Source organism: Sipha flava, unplaced genomic scaffold, assembly GCF_003268045.1.
Source record: "Sipha flava isolate LNK unplaced genomic scaffold, YSA_version1 106_pilon_pilon, whole genome shotgun sequence".
Classification (NCBI taxonomy): domain Eukaryota; kingdom Metazoa; phylum Arthropoda; class Insecta; order Hemiptera; family Aphididae; genus Sipha; species Sipha flava.
In genome coordinates this window covers 392,631-414,636 of record NW_020271721.1, presented here as the reverse complement: position 1 = coordinate 414,636, position 22,006 = coordinate 392,631, and the positions used below count along the sequence as shown (strand labels likewise).

General features: G+C 23.7%; 2 protein-coding genes across 3 annotated transcripts; one reads left to right on the top strand and one right to left on the bottom strand.

The window, feature by feature from the left end:
* Window positions 1-1,093: 1,093 nt before the first annotated feature.
* LOC112685122 lies at window positions 1,094-10,996 on the bottom strand. The gene is made up of 9 exons (XM_025556909.1): window positions 10,791-10,996; window positions 10,629-10,716; window positions 8,233-8,453; window positions 7,977-8,156; window positions 6,891-7,219; window positions 6,664-6,817; window positions 4,731-4,844; window positions 1,482-1,565; window positions 1,094-1,419 (listed from the first exon to the last, which is right to left on the bottom strand). The coding sequence occupies exons 1-9, from the start codon at window positions 10,868-10,870 to the stop codon at window positions 1,245-1,247; spliced, it is 1,425 nt and encodes a 474-aa protein (XP_025412694.1). The 5' UTR covers window positions 10,871-10,996; the 3' UTR covers window positions 1,094-1,244.
* Window positions 10,997-11,337: 341 nt separating this feature from the next.
* On the top strand, window positions 11,338-21,762 carry LOC112684734 (WW domain-containing adapter protein with coiled-coil). Of its 2 annotated transcripts, none has more exons than XM_025556383.1 (13): window positions 11,338-11,573; window positions 11,662-11,695; window positions 12,774-12,987; window positions 13,619-13,692; window positions 13,755-13,850; window positions 14,485-14,692; window positions 14,765-15,007; window positions 16,383-16,507; window positions 16,678-16,864; window positions 19,675-19,835; window positions 19,900-20,027; window positions 20,090-20,193; window positions 21,665-21,762. In XM_025556383.1, exons 1-12 carry the CDS (start codon window positions 11,533-11,535, stop codon window positions 20,181-20,183), a joined length of 1,605 nt encoding a protein of 534 aa, XP_025412168.1. In that variant the 5' UTR covers window positions 11,338-11,532; the 3' UTR covers window positions 20,184-20,193; window positions 21,665-21,762. The 2 variants fall into 2 exon arrangements, with proteins under 2 accessions (XP_025412168.1, XP_025412176.1); XM_025556391.1 differs by lacking the exon at window positions 21,665-21,762 and adding an exon at window positions 20,302-20,444.
* The last annotated feature ends 244 nt before the right edge of the window (window positions 21,763-22,006 follow it).

Sequence of the window (22,006 nt, the reverse complement as noted above, 5' to 3'; positions counted from 1 at the left end):
TAACTAATTTATTTATGAATAAAGAATAAAATTATTCTGAATAGTTTTATTTGTTAATAAAACAATTATTCAGAATAAATTTATTCGTTAAAATCATGAATAATATTAAATAAATAATGATATTAAATATAAAAGTATAATTAATTTATTTTTGTCAATTATTATATATATTAATATGTATTACCTTTATATATATTATTTAAGTCTAAATAATAAGTATATTATCACTATACATCGTTATTTTGGATTTAAATGTATTATTTATATGATTATAGGGAATAACGAATAATGAATAACGAATAACTAAATAATGAATAAAATATAGTAAATAAAAATCTCTCAATAATGAGTAACGAATAATAATACAAATTAAAATAATAAATAAAAATAAGAATAAATCAATGAAGAATAATTTTTTATTCAAATAATGCCCAACTCTGGTTCTAGTTAATACTTTAGGAGGGTCATTTTTTTTAATTTCTCAACAGTTTTTCAAATAATTAACATTATTGTGGTTTGATAAAAAGTCTTGAAAATGTAATACAAAGTTCCTCATACATACAGTGGAGTGGCGAACTCAAAAATTTTCAGAAGCAAGTATATTTTGTTGATACTCACCCACTCACCAAAAAACTGAGAGGCGTCCTTTCAATTACTCATTAAAACGAAAATAAGACCATTTAATTACTTCTTTTTGATAAGAAAAAATAAAATACATAAAATTGGCTACATTATTTTTATCGAAAATTCATAAAATTACAATTTTTCATATGATTATTAGAAAAAATATTAAAAACTGTGAAATCACAAAAAATAATTTATATGCATTACAAAATGAAATGCTGACGAATCGGGATATTTAAACAAATTTTCATTAAACAATATTAGTTATTTAGTAAGACATAGTTTAGAATTATTATTGTAATGGAATTTTTAATCTCAAATATTATCAAAAGAGAATTTATTAATACTAATGTTATTAAGATACTGATATTGTTTTCTTAAATTAAATATAAAAATAACAGTAATAAGAAATATATTATACAGTTTCTACATCAAGAAAATTGTATTATAATTCAAATAAATAAACATAATCTATCTAATAATTTATCAACACAGTAACAAAAGAATATTATTGTAGTCTCAATTAATGATTGCTTACAATTTAAATGAATACACTCATAAATAATCTAAAATAATCAATTAAGAATTAATATATACTTATAAAATATGGATGACATGAATTATTTCTTGAATAATCGTTGAAAAATACTTCCCTTGGCTAATCCTTTAGAAGGTCCTTTTTTCAATTCGCTATTTGGTCCTTTTGCTAAGGAATGAATTCTACTAAAAAATGATTTATTTGGTCCTTTGGCTTTATTTTTTTCTGTTAAGTCATATTTCTGAGATATCTTTTTGCTAAAACAAAAATTACTTACAATATATTATTAAATATTGATATTAATTTACTATCAACTCACCTTAAAAGGTCTTTGTTTGGACCTTTAGCCAAACTTATTTTTGTACTATTAGACATGGTTGTCTGACCATCAACATTCATTTCACTAAAACCAATAAAAGTAAATAATTTTCTATTAAAAGTAAGACAATGAATATTATATTTAAAATAAAATATTACTGGTTATTGTAAATAGTATAGAATACAATATGTATCTTAACCAAATCAAATTAATATAGGTTAAAACTGTTAATTGTAAAATATCAATAATTATATATATAATTGGATGTTGCTAAGCATATGTCACCTTATACATAATTTTAGTAAATAATAAATATATATTATGACAAAAGCATGGAAATTTATGGGCTAAAAAGTACGCACTCAAATATGTGTTAAAAACAAACATCATAATATGCAGTAAGAATTTGGAAAATATGCAAAAATCTGCAGTTTGTTGAATAAAATACAGTTAACAAATTGGGCATGAGAAAAATAATAAAAATGAAATTAAAAAAAAAAAAAAAAAAACCATTGAATACTTGTACATTGTTGTGTCTTTTTGCTATAAAAACTATACAATCTTCATAAAACTTTAACTATCTAGAGCAGCAGTTCTTAACCTATCGTGGATCACAGACTCCTGATGAATGATTTTTAGAAATTGTGGACCCCCTTACCAATTTTTATTACAAAACATCTCATGTTATTAAAACCAAAATAATAATAATTATTTTATATAATAAATTATATTAGTAAACATAACAAAACATACATATTTACAATTATTTTGATCACACTTAATTTTTCAGTTGATTTTAATTAAATTTTTTTTTAATATTCTTAGAGTTTAATTTTCATTTACTTAATGCGATGGTTGGTGTTATACTTGAAACACGAGTTTTTGAGCATTGTTTATAAGATCTATCTTTTATATGATAAAAAATATATGAAAGAAAAATATATTATAATATCATGTCACGTATTGACGTATGTTGCTTTAAGGTTGTCGAGGACCCCCGACATGAGTATAGCGGACTCCTAGAGGGCCACAGACCACAGGTTAAAAACTGCTGATCTAGAGTAAAACCATTAACAACAATCATTTTATATCATGGTACAATATTAATTAGCGCGGATTTCAATGCAAAATGTATTATTTTTTTCTATATTCTTCTATATTCTTACGTAATACTCAATTTGGTAAAAATGTCACAAGTGGTGTAGATTCATACAATTCAATTTTTATTTTACATTTTTTGTCGTATTTCCTTCATTCTTGGTATTTTCACTACTTTTACACTTTTTTTTTAAAAAATTTAGCATTTTTGGAAAAAATTAAAAAATTGTTTAGTATTCAATATTTTTCTTCGATAGCAAGCCATGATTTTCTTTCTTTCAATCGCACGCGTAATATAGGGATTTAGACGTTTTCTATTACCAACATATCGATCAATCTATTAAGGCTATAAAGATTTTGAAAACTGATTTGAATTTGTCGTAAAGTTTTCTTTAGATCGACTTTTCGACTTTCTCATATTTTTTGCATTTTGTACTAAACATACCAAAAAATTAATTTTTATGTTTCCAATTTGTGTAATCCGATTTTGTGAAATTTCGGAAGACTAAATCAAAAAAGTGGGAAAGTCGATCTAAAGAATTCGCCATTATGACGAATTTAAATCAGTTTTCAAAATCCTTATCGAATCAATAGATCAATCTATGTCGGTATATATAATCGGTACGTTGGAAATAAAACACGTCTAAATTCCCATATTGCACGTGTGATAGAAAGAGAAAGAAAATCATGGTTGCAATCCCCTCAAAGAAAAATATGAAAATAATGTCCGTATTTTTACATTAATTACATTTTTTAGGTCATAATTGCATTTTTTCTAAGGCATTTTAAAGTACTTTTTAAGGCATTAAAATCCAACCACTAATAATAATACTTTGGTAAATTTAGTTAAAAATTAATTAGTCGGCGTTCACTAGTACAATAGATTATAATATCATCAAAGTGAATTGAGAGCAATAATAAAATAGCCATCAATGAATTAATTTTTTCAAATTATATAAAATGTAGAATTTTAGTTGTCATGTATCTAATACTTTTTGTTAAACTATAAATTTGTAATAAAAGTTTCATTAAATCTATGAAACATGCATATAAGTTATAATAGTATATAAGTAAACCTAAAATATGCGAATTCATAAAAAAAAATAACTAAATATGAAATCTTCTGCAACATAATGTTTATATATGTAATCTGCATACAATCAAATTTGTATCTAATCAGAATTTCAATATGCATTTTCACAACTAATGTGCAAATGCTTAAAGTCACAAGCCTTGATAATGACTGAATACTGATTTAGTTTATAAATTTAAATGCCATTAATAATAGACTTCTTCAACGATATCAATATTCTAAATATTTCGATAATGGAATATACTTTTCACTTTTGAATATTATAATAAATAATATATTGTCAATTCATGGGTTATATTTATATTAAAATTAGGTTAAGAATAGTACAGGACAACAGAAAAATAATTAATTTCAGTGACGTACATACGGGGTGGTTTCCGGGTTCAACCCTCCCCAGGGCCAAAAAAAAAGAAATTTTTTTATTATTAATGACGTGTAATATATTCGTAGTTTCATTATTACGCTTTGAACTTAAAATATACAACTATATAAATATTATAATAATTAAATAATTTTTAATTTAATGTAATGTAAAAGTAAACTGTAAATTAGTAAAAAAGTTATATAAAATAATATCTATTTATAGCAGTTATTTATCTGTGAAATGAAAAAACAAATTAACGATTATTTTTGTTAAATTCCCCCAGAACAAAATTGAATGTACGCCACTAATTAATTTTATCAGTGACACAAAGAAGTAAATAGTAGTATTTATACTGAAATCAGTTAATGTTATGTTAGCATTGTTTATGACTTAAATTTAATTTAATTTGTTAACATTGTTATTGTTTTCTTAAAATGAATGGATTAATTTATAATTATTAATAATGGTTAATTATAAACTAATACCCAAAGTAATATAGATACTTTTAAATTGGAATATAAATAATTTTTTTTCGAAATCGTGGAAAATCAAACAATATCGATACTCTAAATATATAGTTGAAGAAGCCTAATATTAAATATACTTATTCCAAAGTTAAATTAATGTATATTGTGATATGTTTATTTGCTAAGTATGGGTTCTAAAATTATAGTACAAAATACCATTTTCTTACCAGTAAGAATTTTCAGTGACAGTTTTTGAGTCATTAGTATCATTAGTATTATTTTTGCATAATATAATACTATTATCAGTTACTTCTTTAGAACAGTTTTCATTTTTGAAAATACTAAAATAAATACCAAAAATATATATAGTATATACTAATATATAATATTTATAAAGTAATCTAATAATTAGGGCTCGGAAGATGTTGCATTTACATGTTTTTATTGGGCTAATAAATTTATTACTAAGTAAGCTTGAACTTATTTTCATGGCACAACAAAAAACATATTAAAAATGTATAATGCATATTTTGGCATATTTAGTGGTTTAGCAATTTAAAGTGGATATTTCTTAATATTGCTATTTTTTAGAGCATATTTGATGATTACTGATGAATTGATAGTAAAATTTGTTATCAATAATAAAATATTTATTTTGAAAGTTTTCATAAGATTCTGTACCTATCATGATTCTCAAATCCCAGGTTGACACAAAATATCCAGTTTTATTTATATTTAATCGTAACAAACTAATGATTATTGTTGATTGCATTAATTGGATAATCGGCGACCCCTTAACTTTTGAAAATATTAAAAAATATTTAGTGGTTCAAAGCAAGTTTTGCAGGTAAAATGTATTACATATTTTATACATAACAATTATATATATGTTGTAATTATTATTACATTGTGTTCAGTGGGAGGAAGTGGGCGTATTTGTACCAGGATCCCAGGAGCAAGTTATGTGCTGGGCGGTCTGCGTCGCCCGAATCTCTGCACATTTCCGTCGTGGTCCGGTGTTAGTATTCCCGAAACAAATTAATTTCGGTCTATCGTATGTGCTGTTTTAGAACACTACAGGTAGACACATGAGCATATTTTAGGGTGAGGGGGTGAAGGGAGTGATCACCCCCTCCTGAATCCTTATTTAAGAAATCTATTTTATGTGAGATACACATTTCAAATTCCATTCACATTGACTATATATAAAAAAAACAATATATAAAAACAAAATATATTTTTTACTTATGAATTAGATTCAAAATGTTTTTTCTAATTTATATTTATGATTTACAGATAGATATATAATTTATTGGGAACAATTTGAAAGAAAATTTCAAATTTCAAGCTATTTATTTTATTTTATTTTATCTTATATATTTATACTTAGAAATTATGTTTATCTAAGTATAATATAATAATAACATTTGTAGTGTTGTTATGTACAAGTCTATTTAGTAAAATATCTTTATTTATGAAAATATTTGCATTAAAAAAAAAAAATTAAGTGCATATTTTTAAAGCATATTTGTTCTTTTTTAAGCGCATAAGTGCATTTAGTAATTTTTAAGTGCGTTAAATTCCGAGCCCTATTAATAATGTTCTTTATGGTCATACATTTTTTTTAATTCGCAGGAGGAAGTTGAACATAAAGAAGTTTCTATTACATATAAAGTGGAAAAATAAGAATAATGTACATATCTAATTTACTATATTTATTTTAAAGCAAAAATGAATAAACATTAGCTTAATTTAACAGATTAAAATCCTTTACAAAATATAACTAAAAGGAAAAAGAATGATATAAAATTGACAGTTTAAAACGGCGGTATTGATTAAATTCCAAAATTGAACTTATAATGCACATTTATTAATAAAATATAAATAGAAAAAAAGACATAAGTCTACAGTAGTGCTAGGAATAATTACTGAAATTGGTGTATTGTTCAAATACATTATAAGTTAATGTAGTATTGAATTCAAAAAATTAATTTAAGCAAAGGAGTACAAATTGATCAGTCTAAGATAGTTTATACAATTATAATAGTATTAGTACATAGACATTTGCCATCAAGTTAGCATTAAGTTTTGTTTGTACTATAAACCTTAAAACCATAACTTCAATTAATAAAATATTAAAATATTTGTTTTATATATTACCCATCATTTTCATCTTTGGTTATTTTAAATTCGTTATCTAAATAGTTCTTCAGAATTTGATCAGCCAAAATTTCATTATAATCAGTACTTTCTAAGGCAAAAATTATAATTTTTTCTTCTTGATCATCAAATTTTTTATGTAATCTTTCTTGAACTAAAAAGAAAAAAAAAAAAAAATAGATTACTAATAATGATTATTATATTTAGTTTATCTTTTTTTTTTTTACTTTTTTTTTGTTCATCTGCATTTATCTTCTTAGTTGGTGTTGTTATTACAACAGATGAAATTGGCCATGATGAACAAGTAGATTTCGATTTATCAAAATTATTACAAGCTTTTCTTCTTAACCAAAACATATCGTCTTCATCATAATCATTTTCACTATTAGTTAATGTAACTCTAGGTAATCTGGGCACTATGTTAGTAATATTATGTTGCTTATTGAACCCCATAGTCAACAAAGTTTCAGTGGCTTGATTAACATTATTATCAGCACTACATAATGTATCTAGTAGAACAGTTTCTTCTACTACAGGAAATACACTTTTCAGATATCTAGATAAACATATATAAAAGTTTTTTTTATTTTTTTTTAAGTTAATAACATGAAAAATGTATATTCATAATAATTTTAGATAAGAATAAGATACTCACTGATCATGCTAAAATATATATCCATCATTGTAAAATTTCGCCAACAAAAAATATTTTCTATTGTCTAATTACATTAGACAATTATCAATTTAACTAAATATACTGAAACAATACATGCTAAAAATAAAAATAAAAAATAAAAAATAAAATAAAGGCAAAAAAATTCAAAATTAAATGCTCACAACAATCACATCAAATTCAGGTTTGTTTATATATTATTTAAATTTATAAAATACACACACACACACACCTTTATTTATAAATAATAAATACTAGTAGTTGATACATTAAAAAAAAAAAAAAAAAATCAATTCAATTAAGGGATATTATAGGCATGGTTCTACACATTCATTTCAACATCTACTTTCAAAAATAAACAATTACATACATTAAGTACATTTATAAATATTTATAATTGTGAATCATATTTTTTTTAAGAAATTTTAAACATTTATCAACAGTAAATATTGTTCAAGAAAATTAAGAATTAAACACATATATTTTCAATGTTACAAACTATGAAAAATTTAGGATAAATACATTCAATAATATCTTTAATTACTATTCATATACATATAAATATATGCATATATTTATTTGATAATATTAAATCATAAATTTCTATTACATCTTTAACATAAAAAAAAAAAAATATTACCTCAACTTCATCTTGGGTGAATAATGTGATGGTTTAGGTTGAGGGCTAACCACAGGTGATGAATTAGCCTGTAACATGTAATGACGACTAACTGATGGTGGAGTATAGGGACCTGGAGTTGCAATTGGATGTTTTTCTACTTGCAAAGCACTAATAACAACAGCTTCTCTGTTATGATATCTAAAACAGTTTTACAATAAATTAACATGTTATGCATAGTTTGAATAGATATAATATAAATAAAATATTGTATTACTTGTTCAATAAATCTTTAATATGGGATTCTGAAGCTGTAGGGAACATTGCATTGATTTTTGAAATAGATTGATCAACATTAGAGCTGCTAATTGGTGACATATTAGGTGTAATTAATACACGATTAGTTGCAGATGAACGTGCATAATTAATAGCATTAGAACCCATACGAGGGCTAAATCTAACAGGCGTTGGACTTGACTTCTGTGTTAATATTGAATCCTACAGTAAAATTGATACATAATTAAAATGATTTAACATATTTACAAAAGTCAATAGATTCATAATAATGAAAATTCTACATTTTATGTAAAAATAGGAAACCAAAATAGTTTACACATAATTGATTAATATAAAATAATTATAAGGCAACATAAAAAATAAAAAATAAGTTAAAAATAAACCTTATAAAAGATACTAAAAATTGGTAAAATATTTATTCATAATTAAACAAATTTTTTTTTTTTTTTTTGTAAAAAGCTGATTGGGACATAATAAATAAATAAAAATTATATGAGGAAATTTAATTTTAGTAAAATCATACAATACTTTAAATTTGATATAATTGGACGTAAAATTGTACAGATATTATTTGTTGGTATAGTGGTTATTTGTTAAAATTCTATTACATATATTCTTAGAATTATCATCGAAAGAATATTTTAACACATTTGAAAGTTCTATAAACTATCCCTTAATCCTTAGAAATGTATATTTTTAATATTAACAAGATATTTACTCACTTGGGATTAATGTATTTCAGTTATAAAAGGTTTATTTATTATGAAAAATAGTAAAAAAAATAAAAAGAATTATTATTATTGAAAATAAATAGAAAACAATTAAATATCAAACATAAACATGGTATAAACATTTGATGTGAAAAGCCTATCTGAAAAACTGAAATGTAAAAAGATATGATGTGAAAATTATTGTCTTAATTAAATAGTTTACTTTAAGAAAGCTAGAAGAAACATTTATATTTGTTTATTATATGATCAAAACAGTTGGGGTATACTTTTACCTTAAGTGCTTTACTAAGGATTAACTTTCAAAAAGAACAATGAATTATGATATCCGTCCCTCTTATGTATAACTAATAGTAAAATGAGAATCCAAACAAAAGATCACGTACAATGATATTAACTGTTTGTTAATATCAAATTTTACAGTTACAATTATTATTTGGTTAAGGTTAGATTATTAATCATGGAGTTTTATTATAAAAATAATACATTTTTAAAATATTTTCGACTTTAACAAAATTACTTTAAAAATTAGAAATTTTATACTTCTTCTTCTTAGTTTTTCTTCCAACTATTAGGGGTCAGTCACTCTTGTCTGAAACCTCCACTCGTCTCGATTTTTTATATCCCCTACACACACACCAAAGGCCCTCATATCATTCTCATTCATATCCAACCATCACTTTTTTGGTCTTCTACCATTTTTCTCTTTAATTTTCACTATCATAACTGTGACTGCATTTGCTTCCTATCATCTTGTCCACTATAGATGCTACATTAATACTATCTCTCACATCAGTGGCGTCGAACACATACTCCAGCTAGTTCAGTTGCTTTGCCTAGAACATCTTATCTTGTCACACCACTCATCCATCTAAGCATTTTCATTTGCACAACACTCATACAGTGTTCTATTCTCCTGTCGATTGCCCAACATTCTGAACCATATAATATATATATTTAGTTTCACAACACTTCTGTAAAATTTACTTTTCAGCCTTAGCCTCATTAGAATTTTCTTATCGTATGAAACGCCCAATACTTCTTTCCATTTCATCTAACTGCACTTAATCCTAGGTTTTAAAATCTCTGAAAAATCAGAGATCTTATAAATTAAATAATAATATAATACCAAGGAATGTAATTTTGTGTTCACCACTTGTCTTTAAAAGTGCCCATGAAAATTCAGTACTCAAAATACTAGGATATAATGAATGTGCACATATTTATGTACAAAAATAATCAAAAACTTATTTTTCGAATCAGCAATAACAATCTCAAGTCTTTGATATAATACCATTTTAAATATATATTCTAGTTAATGGTCTATGAAATAATTGTAAACAAAATATTTGTAGAACTTCCAGAAATATTATCATACAACTTGTAATAAAACTAATATTAACAATTATAAGTCACAATAATAATAACAATCATAATGATTTTAAATATATTCCATCTCTCAAAATAAGACAATGAACGCTAGCACCTATACGCTCATTTTTGGTCTCTGAAAATTCTCTAAAAATTATTTCTTAAAAAACTTAATCAAAATTCCTATATTCAAATACGTATTTATTGAAATTTGAAATAAATATGATTAATTAACATCTATGAAAAGCATAATACCAATTTTCTATAACATTCTTACTTGAACAGATAATGGTTTAGTTATTTGATAATGAAGATATTTTGAATGTGAATCTTCAATATTCGAAAAATAATTGAATAAATTGTACCTGATGGAATAAAAATTAGATTTAATCATTTAATAATGTATATTCATTGATATAATTATAATTAATAGAATTACGTTTTTCCGGATTTGTAGCCATTCTTGTTATGTAATGAAAATGAATTTTTTATCATATCTTGAACTGGTACATCTACCATATTTTTTATAATAAATGTTGACCAATACAATAAACAGTAAAACTACTGATCAATAATAATATTTTGTTAAATTTACCAAAACATTAAATTCAATTTTATGAATATTTATTTACTATTTTAATCAAATGAATGCCATTTTTTCAAGGACGAATTTTGCATAAACAAAAATTACAAAAGTATAGCATGGTTGCAAACTGAACGATAATAATCATAAATTTGATATCGTCAATATTTTAATTTTAATTTTGGAAATGATCGAATTAAAATTTATGAAATTATTTAAATTCAATTTCTCCTTAATCTGAAATCTAAAGTAAAATAATAATTATACTAATTATTATAGTTTATTATTTCATTATTTATTGTTTGCACTGTAAATATAAGTCAGCTGTTTATACAACCAACCAATGGCCTTACGTACCTTCCCGATGGATGACAAGCCCCCTCCACTCTCCTGACAGCATCTTCACTCCATCTAAATGTTTTTTCCTTTTCACTCCATTTTATTACATTTTGCTATTGGTCCCATTTGATGGCGTCTGCTCTCGTTTAATATTCTTACGTCAAATGAAGCCCAAAAACCACTGACACGTCCGCCTATATTTATCGTTTACGATAAATTCCATTGCCGGGCGGTAAATTTTTTAAGATAATCGGCATTGATGGTAATGCATGCGAGGAAACTTCAAAGGATTAGTGATGGGTAAGGCCTACTTAAAAATTACGTATGTAACGTAATTCTTTATTATTTAAATATCGACTTTAATGTTAACATTGGACTTTCATTTCAGGTATTATGACAAGAACCCGTCCCATCAGTATCAGGTAAATATTGTATATTATGATAATTATATTGGTATACAACTATGTCCTTTAAAATATTGGATACTATAAAAATTAAATGTTAAAACTTTTGGTTTATAGTATTTTCGTTAATAGTATTATTTTATTTTATAAGTTATAATATATTAATGATATATTTATGTCATAAAAGTAATTAAAGAGTTAAATAACATAAATACAAATTTTATTAAGATTTTATTTTATTTAATAATTACAAGCTTCCTAAGTTAAATGAAATTAATTAATTTTTTTTATAAAAAAAGTTATCTCTACCAACAGCTTAAAGTATTGCAATTTATTTTAATATTTAATTTCTTCAAAAATCATTTTTTTGATAATAATTTCTGGAAATTCAAAACTCATATTTGTATGATGTAAACATTTGAAAGTATATTTTGGTATTGAAATAAAGAATATTCCGAATATAAAATTATTTTTTTATTTATTTTTTTTTTTTTGCATATTAAGTTTAAATCAAAATGAAATTACCAAACTGTGATAAATACATTTTTACATTTATGATATAATTCCATATAAATATTATAATAAATCATATGTATTATTAATGCTATGATTTAATATTTAGTAAATGCATTTCTAATTATGTTAAAGGATATAGTTTATAAATTATTGGCTTTTTAGAAAGTATTTCTTATGATAATTAATTTCTTAGAGCTTGTAATTATTTTATTTTTTTAACTTTTTAAAATCAGTTGCCACAATAATGAATTTAAAAATTGAATTATATATTTTTAGAGTTGTCTTACTTACATTTAAGTTTGAAATCATTTTTTATATCATTTGAGACAAATTTTGTTAAATAATAAAGTTACTGCTGATACTTTAATTTAAAATTGTTTACTTTTTTTTAATGTAATTGTAATATTAATAAAATTGTACTATTAAAATATTACTTATTTATGATATAATTGTAATGCTTATAATTTGTTTACATTTAAAAAAATAAGTATAAATAATTGTGTATGATAATGTTTTTGTTCATTCATAATTATTTTATGTAGTATTTGTTATATATTAAATACTAATATTTATATTACAGAATTCCAAATATTTAGTGTCAAAAAATTCAAGTAGTGATCAAAAATATGGAAGTGTTAGAGGTAATGGTACCTCATATGCAAGTCCTGGAAGAGGGAGCCCATCAAGAGATCGATCATATTCTAGTAAAAGTTCATATCACTCCCAAAAAAGTCACAGAGATAAGGAGAGAGATTCTCGAGACTATAAATCTAGAAATAGTGATAAATATTCTGGTATGTTTTTTTTAAAATTTTATTTATAAAACTTTAAACATACAACTTCATTTTCAATAAAAGAAGGATAGATTAAGCACAGATTATGATTAATTATGAATCTTAAAATTGTGTGTCTCATACATTGAGATAGTTTCTAAATAAATATTTAATCTTAATTAATATCTATATTCTTAAAATCTTTATTATTTATTTTATATTAATTGATTCAATTTGATTATTATTTGTCATTTGAAATATTTCTTGAGTAAATGTATACAGAAAATTGCCTAAAAAAAAATTTGCTTATATTTCTGTGATTGATTAAAAATATATTCTTTTAAGTTCATAAGATTGTATTTATCTTGTTTTTTTTATTATTCTTCTTCTTCTTCAGTAAACTCGGCCACTAAGATTAATCCGACATACATCCTTGCCTCCAATTTTCTATCCGCTGCCTGTATTCTCCAGTCAACTCCTTCTAACACTTTCACATAATTTCTTACTACATCCTCCCATCTCAGACGTGAAATTCTTGTTTTATCTTGTGTAAATTAATTTCCATTGGTTAATATTGATATATTAAATTATACACTATAATGAAATTGTATAATTTAACTACTAATGTATACTTTTTTTATTTCATTTTCAGATTATAGTAGGTCTCCAAAGGATAGACGAAGTAGAGATGAATATAGGACAAACCATGACAGGATTAGTCCAGAAGTAATTTAATATTTGAATGATGATTGACTATAATTTTTTTATAATAAATGTCTATATTATAGAAAATGGTTGTTCATTCAGTAAAATGGTCAAATTCCAGGGATTCCAGAGATTCAAGAGAATCTGGTCAACGTAAAGTAGTTCATAGCTCTTGTCAAGTAAATATTAAATATAAAATATATAAATTAATCTAAAATTAGTTCCGTTTATAATAAGTTGGTTCTTCATTCTTTAACACACAAAAATATAAAAAATGCACAAATTTAACTATTCTGGAAATTTTTACAATGACTTAATAATTTTATCTTCATTTTTGTTACTTTTATTCCTATTCGTTTATGTTTGTTTATAAGAAACAATCAACTTATATGGGTTTCTAAGTAAGAATTATATATTGTTCAATATTAAAAATATATTATGGCTTATATAAAACCCATATTTGAAGTTATAGTTACTTAATATTAGGGGTGGGCCGATCCTAGAACCGATTCTTGGTATCAGCCGATATTGGTGGTATCGGAAATATCGGTATTGGTTTATTTTCAAAACTGATACCGCAAAAACTACTAATGATTATAATATCGGGTATCGGTATATTGGGTATTGGTAAAAGGTGGTATCGGCCATGCCTACTTAATATATTAATTGAAAAATAAAATAATACAAAAAAAGCATAGCACTTTATTATGTTTCATGCATTTTAGTGAATAGTTGGCATCTAAAGTTAAGATGATATTCTTTTATTTATGGTATTTTTAGTTACATTTTTTTTTTTTTTTTTTTTGTATTTAGAGTAGCAGCAGCAGTAGTAATAACCGTGAATCCCGTTCTGGTGGAAGTTCATCCGTCACAAAAGTTGGTGATTGGTCCGAACATACAAGTTCTTCAGGCAAGAAATACTATTATAATTGTAAAACTGAAGTGTCACAATGGGATCAGCCAAGAGAATGGTTAGAAGCTTATCCTGCATCTCAACCTTCTCGAACGCAATACCACCATGGTTTGAATTACAATTATAATTTAGTATCCATTAAATTAATTTATCTTACAATGTGAATATGTTGTGGTATAGACAAACATTCCAATAACTCTATGATGAGATCATCATCAATGAGCAATCATGTGAACAAAGTTCCACAACAATCCTCTCAACAACAAGCTAATTGTACTAGTAGACAAACTCATCACCAAAAAGATGCTTATTGGAACCAAATGCGAAGTAATAATCTTCCAATAAATGTTTCTCAATCTCATCATGTGTCAGAATGTAATATAGACAGGCTTGAACAAGATGTGCCAACTATAATTAATTCCTGTAAGTTAAAAATGTATATATTTAACATTTATTATATCATCTATATGTACTTCTTGAGGTTTATTTTAAATACATTTAAGTCAGCCTTAAGTAACTGCATATATTTATTATATTATAATTATAATACTGGGTCCTTATAGACTACACAGAAACACATACTCAACTTTTTATTTTGAAAAAACCAAACATGTCCATTCCTAGTTTTGTAAAAAAAATGAATAAAATTCAGGCAATTTGTTATAATTCTGTCCCACCTCCAGATTCATTCCTAGTTTTATAATTATGCCTTTTTCTTGTTTATTGAAAGTATAACATGTAAAGATAAATTATATATATATATATATTATGTATATAAAGAAATATAAATAATATCTTAAAAAATTTAAATCAAAAACATTTGTCAAACATTTCAAAAATACATCATTCATACAATTGACCAATTTATACTAAATAAAATTGATAGTTAATTTATAATTACAAAAAAACAAATATATTTATATAAGTCATTATACTGGTTCTATTTATGTAATCCCGAAAATTATTATCTGTTGTTTATTTTCAAAATATTGTCTATGCATGGTGGCAATGTTCACCAAAACAACAACAAAACCAAAACCTTGTGATGTTAACAGACTCTGCTTAAGACTCAACTTTGTTTTTAAAATCATCAATTTGTTGGAAAAAAATTATAGTTCTTAAATGTTTTAATTTTATCATCTCTATATGAACTTTGCATAACTTTCAATACTAATTTTATTTAATAATTTTTATTTTTAGCTTTAATTCTCATCTCTTAATTTGCTATAAAATAACATTTTAATCAGAAATTGTTTTGTTTCATGTACATATTTTTTTTTCTAATCAAACTACTTGCAAAAAGATCTAAGTTAGTAAGCTCTTAAAGTAATCTGATTTAATTAAATTATTAAATTTACTTATTAAGTAATCGATAGGTACTTAATAAATGTTTATTCCTGTTTATCTTTAGAAACTGCTATGAAATAATTATCACCTCTATATTATAAATTTTAAAAAATATACTAAAAATTTATTTATATATTTTCTAACTAGTAGTAGATTATGTTATAAATTAAGTTTTCTGCTAAAAAAATAAAAAAATATATTTTTAAAAATAAAGCATTCTTATCTAATCTGATTAAAACTATTAACAATATTTTTTATTTTTAGAAATCTATTTTCACAATTTAAATAAATGTATTAACATTTAGCCACACATTATAAAATTGTGATTAGCCCATAAGAATACAGTGATTTTTAAGAGAAAAAACTTTTTTATAAATTTAATTCTTATGCCTTATAATAAGTATTATATTTAAAGAAATTAAATTTATTATGTTATTATGAATATAATTAGGCGATTCTTCTCAAACACAAGATATGGAATTATGCAGTGGCGACAGTACTCCTACTTCTGTAAAGTCTTTTCAACTATCAAATGTACCTACACAGAGGCATAATTCTTCTACTCCTCAATCCCAAGTATTTATTCAAACAGAAAATAGTGTTCTATCAATGGAATTAAATTACTTATTTTTTTTTTTTCATTATAATATTATTTCACTTTTTGGTTGCCTTTAATGGAACACTAATGGTTTTTGCATAAACACTTAATTTTACATTTTTTTTTACATTTTTTATGATTAATTTAGGCAAAAGGAGTCGAAGCTAGCAGTGAACCTTGTGAAAAAACAAATGTTGATGCTGGATCAACAACGCCTCCTTTATCCAATGTAACTCAGAATTTAGTTGAATCTTCAACAACCAATAATGTAATTGATCGAGGTCCACCTACTCCAACAAGTACAGAAACTAATAATACCCAAGAAGCTAATAAAGGTATTTTATTTATTATTCAAAAACAAAAATTATGTCTAAATTATAATAAATAGTGTGTTTTCAACATTTTGGAATCGTACATAAAATTATTTTTAATGCTTGGTTACTGGAAAAAAAAATCACATTAAACTCATAATATTTTAAAATATATTAATATAAAATCTTGAGACTCATTTGGGAGTCTTTTTAAATATTTATTATAGAAGAACTATTAAAAGCGGTTCCCAAACTATTTTCACTGTGACCCTTAGATTTAAATATTAATTTACATGCGACCCAGTTATACTTGCTTACCAATCTCACTAAAGAAAAAAAAACTTAAAATATAGAAATACCATTTTTCATTGATATAAAGCTATTAATAGAGCCTGGATTTATATGTTTGTACTAAGTGTATGCACGTCTATGGAGGTTTAAAATGTCCACGATTCATATCAGACCATATTTTATATTGTATATTTTGAGGCTTGTTGTATATTTGTTCATAAATGCATATAACATGCATATTTAATGGGTTTTTAATAAATTAACTATTTTAATTTACAGTATATTTTGTAATCGCCTCGAATAGAGCATCAATAAATATAATAGGTATTAAGTTTCAAAAATATTATTTTAAAAGATTTGTTTTATTTTTTTTTTATTTTTTTAGTTTTCTATTAGTTTTTTGAAAGTAGGTAATTTCAAATGATTTAAAATGATTATAAAATCTAAAATATTTATTTTTATTTTTTTTGTATTTTTATTTGTATTCTCGTTTTTAAACTTCCTAAAAAATATAGATTGATTTATATGATTTGAAACATAAAGCAGTGGATATTATCATTTATTTTTATTTTTGAAAACATATTTAGAATTTTATTTGATATAAAAGTATGGTTTTTTTTTAAAAAAAAAAACACCTTTTATAATGTAACATAATGCATATAATTGCATATTTAGCCATTTTGTTTGTATCATATTGACACTTTTTAAATGCATATAAATCTGAGCTCTAGCTATGAATATTTGTTAAGTTTATTTTGTTTTTTATATTTATATGCATTAAATTGGTATACAAATTTATAATTGTTTTAAATTTGTATTTAAAAAAAAAAATTAATTATATCTATTTACTATTCACTTACATTTTTTGAATGGAGTGAAATTATTCTTAAATAAATAAATTTATGACTATTCTGATGTTGCATACTTTCCACTATTTTTTCAATATTTAGTTAATTTTTTATTGCAAGGGCATATTTGATATGTTGTGGATCAAGTCATTGTCTATACTTTGTTTTTATTATCATTTATGCAGAGAAAATCCTGCTTCACATATATATGTTATTGTATTTGGTAATAAAACTATCTGCTTGTCTGAATATACCTGGTTTATTTTTGAGTTGGTCCAAAATTGTGCAAGATTCATTATAGAAAAATCGTTTTTTAAAAATTAAATTATATGAAAAGGTCAAAAAATTCCTCCTAAAATTAATTTAAAAGTGAAAAAGAACCAATTTATTCTTAGGATAATTTTTCATGCCAAAGTGATAATTTAAGTTTAAATGACAATATTTACTCATCGATATTGACCATTTGTTATTTTAATATTTAGTGTTTAATTTTTACCTTGTATTTCTGTATTTAACTAATTTAAATATTCAAAAATGTCACTTAAAATGGTTCGTTTAGCTACTCAGGCAGGGTTGGATAATTTTTCGGCAAGGTGGTATTTTTTTTTTGTGAAAAAAATATGGATTTTTGTATGCAGTGAGATACAACCAGACTAAATTTTTTTTCCATGAGAAAGCCAACATGGGTATTAGTGGTAAAGTAAACATGTGTATAATGACTCTATTTCATTGCTCTTTGCATTAAATATTCGGGAATTAAAAGCTCTTGATTTTATTAAATTAACCATAGAAATTGCATCTTTAAGGACAAATAATTCCTTGGATGGCATGTGTTGCTAAATTTCCTTGGTGTAAAAACCAATGAATTATAATAACTTTAGGATTAATTTCTTACACACGTTAACAAAATCCAATTCTTCTTCCACTCATAGAAAGGGCACCATCAGCATATACTTCAAAACAATTACTCTAAGATTATTAGTTTTAAAAAAAGAATTATCAACTTTTTTGAATATACTCTAATCAGTTGTTTATAGAGGTTTACAAAATAAAAATTCTTTGTTATAATCATTAAAAGTTTGATAACATATGAAAACCTTTAGTTGTACATTATTTTAAATATCTACTGATTCATCAATTTGAATTGAAAATTGTTTTGTTAATATAAGTTCATATATAAATTGTTGTAAAATATTTTTTTATCGATTTGTCTCTTAATTGTGTTGTTTGATAGAGGAATTAAGTCCCAACTTTTTTGTAACATCATCTTCACATATTGTTTTAACCATTGCAATTACAGCTGGTTTATTATGTTCTTCACCTATGTTGTGTGGTTTTTTTGATCAAGCTATTTTCCAAGCCACTCCAAACAATGCTTTAATAGTATTTCTATATACTTGTAAGAATATTTAGTTATTCTTATTTGCTATGTTGAAGTTTTGCGCTTTAAATTATTTAAGTAAAATTTTGTATTCAGATCTATTTCTTCTATTCTTAATATTTTAATCATTTATTCAAAATAAATTATGAAAGGGCTGGTTAAATTAGGTGCCCTGTAAACATGAGGACTACTCCAGATTTATCTTAAATTCTTTCTTGATAAACTATATTAAAATTGATTTTGATTTAAATTACATTTTTTAAATATATTCATATTCACATGGGATATATTTACTAAATATAAAATAATAATAGGAAGTCCTGTAACAAACCATGTAGAACAAGTGGCCCAAGCAAACTCTGTAATAAGCTACAGACAGATTGGCACAGCAACCTCACCTGGGCTATCACGTTTTGTACGTGATGATTTAACAACACATGTTAAATCTTGGCCAGCTGATATTTTAGCTAAACAGGTAATTTTTAAAATGTTTCATTTATAAATAATTGATATTTATTATGATAGTTATATAATTCTAGGCACAAAAGTTAAATGAAGAAGCCCATCTATTAGGTAGTGCACACTGTTCACGAGTATCTGCTGAACTCAAATATTCACGGTCTATTGTTCGTTTGACTGAAGTTCAAGCATCCTTATTAGAACACAAGTGAGTTTCTTCTTTTACTTATAGAATGATCAGTTTTAAATTTTTATATTTTTTGTTTTTAGGGTGTTATTTTTGCAACGACAAATTAAGACCTTAGAAAAACTAAAATCAGAAAATTCATTTATGAATGAAGGAGATGAAGGAAGGACAACTTGATTATACTATGGCAAGTGTTTTTGTTATTTAAATAGTTGTCAACTTTATCTAAAGTGGCCACCAACACTTTTTTGTTATGTTGATTTTTTTTACAAATTTTTTATAATTTTGTTTCAAGGTCTCAAGACCAAAACTATGTTCCAATTATTAGGTATTTGGTATTCTTTATTTATCGTGCTAGTGCTGAAGTTATTTTGTTTTATTATAGCTGTCAGAACTTTTTATATTAATTTAAATACAGGTACCTACCAAGTACTACAATAGTCTAATTTTTTCATACATTTAAAGCCTCACACCTTTTAGGCCAATCTTAATAATTAATATATTTCCATGGACATTTTAATATTAATACATATTATTGTACATAATTAATAAAACACATGCACATTATTTTATTGATGATACATAATTCTTGTACATGAAATTTATGTTACAAAGTATTTATATTATATCTTGAAAGAAAATTAAACATTTTTTTGTGTACTAGTGTGCATATTTACTGATTATAAGTATTTATTTAATTTTTATGGTAGTCAAATATTTTTTATGAAGTATTAAGACATTTAATATTTGGTTCTAGGTAATAGTTGTTTAAATACTTAATTCAAAGAAAATCAACGAATTTAATACAAAAAAAAATTGAAAAATATTTAAATTTACCTATTAAATGTTTAATGTAATTTGTAAAATTACATTTCCTAATAGTTTCTTAGAATAATGTACAAGGTTAGCCTGATAACTAATGATTTTTATTTTTTTAATTGATGTAATTTACTAAAAACAAAAATTTATAATTATCTTAAAATATATTATAGTAAAAAATAATAATAATATCAAAATATATTTTTACAGAAAAATTTTGTTTATACGTAAAATATTTTAATAGATTCTCATTCTGGGATAATTTATTTTAATATAATGTGTAATTAAATATTTAGGCTTGTATTCTATAATGTACAATTATCTACCTCAAAATGTTCATATTTAAAGTATTTAACTAATTAAATTGTTTGTTTTGTTTCATACATAAGAAATATTTAAAATAATTTTTTTTCTGAGAGAAATTAAATGATAGAATATTTAACGACTTACTCCATTTGTACAGTATTGCATACCATACTTCTTAATAATATTTTTGTCATATGTATAATAAAGGATCCATCACTGATATTAACTATACATTATTTATCCTCATTTAAAGTATATTTAATTTATTTGGTTGGTGAATTAAAATTTGTATTACTTAGAAAATACATATTTTCTTAGTCAAATGAATATACCTATTTAATAATATATATTATTATTTATTTACTTAGTTATGGGTTAAATTCAATTTATTAATTTATTACCTTTTTTTTTTTTTTTTTTAATGGTTAGTTAATAACTAAGTTTGAGTAATTTGTGTTTGATTTTAGTTAAAATATTCACATTGTAATATACTTTTTACTTTAAAAATTGTTACTAACCTCTCCCTATTTTAGATTTTAGGTCCCAACTACTAATGCAGTTTTCTGTCAGATCTCAGCGTTATTATACTTTAATTCTTTGTAAAAAAAAAAAAAAATTAAAAAAAAAAAAAGACACTAAGCAATTTTGTAATTATTAATCTAGAACTTAAGACTGATAGATATTGACAATGATAATTACATTAATTTTGTTTCCTTTAAATCATGTATTAAATAAAAATTTGCTAAATATTGATTATTATAGTTTAAATAACTCAGAAAGTTAATAATGAAATATATTGTTATTTCTAACCAGCAAAATTTATTATTAAGACTTGGTATGGATTTGAACTATTTTTATTAATATTTAAATTATTT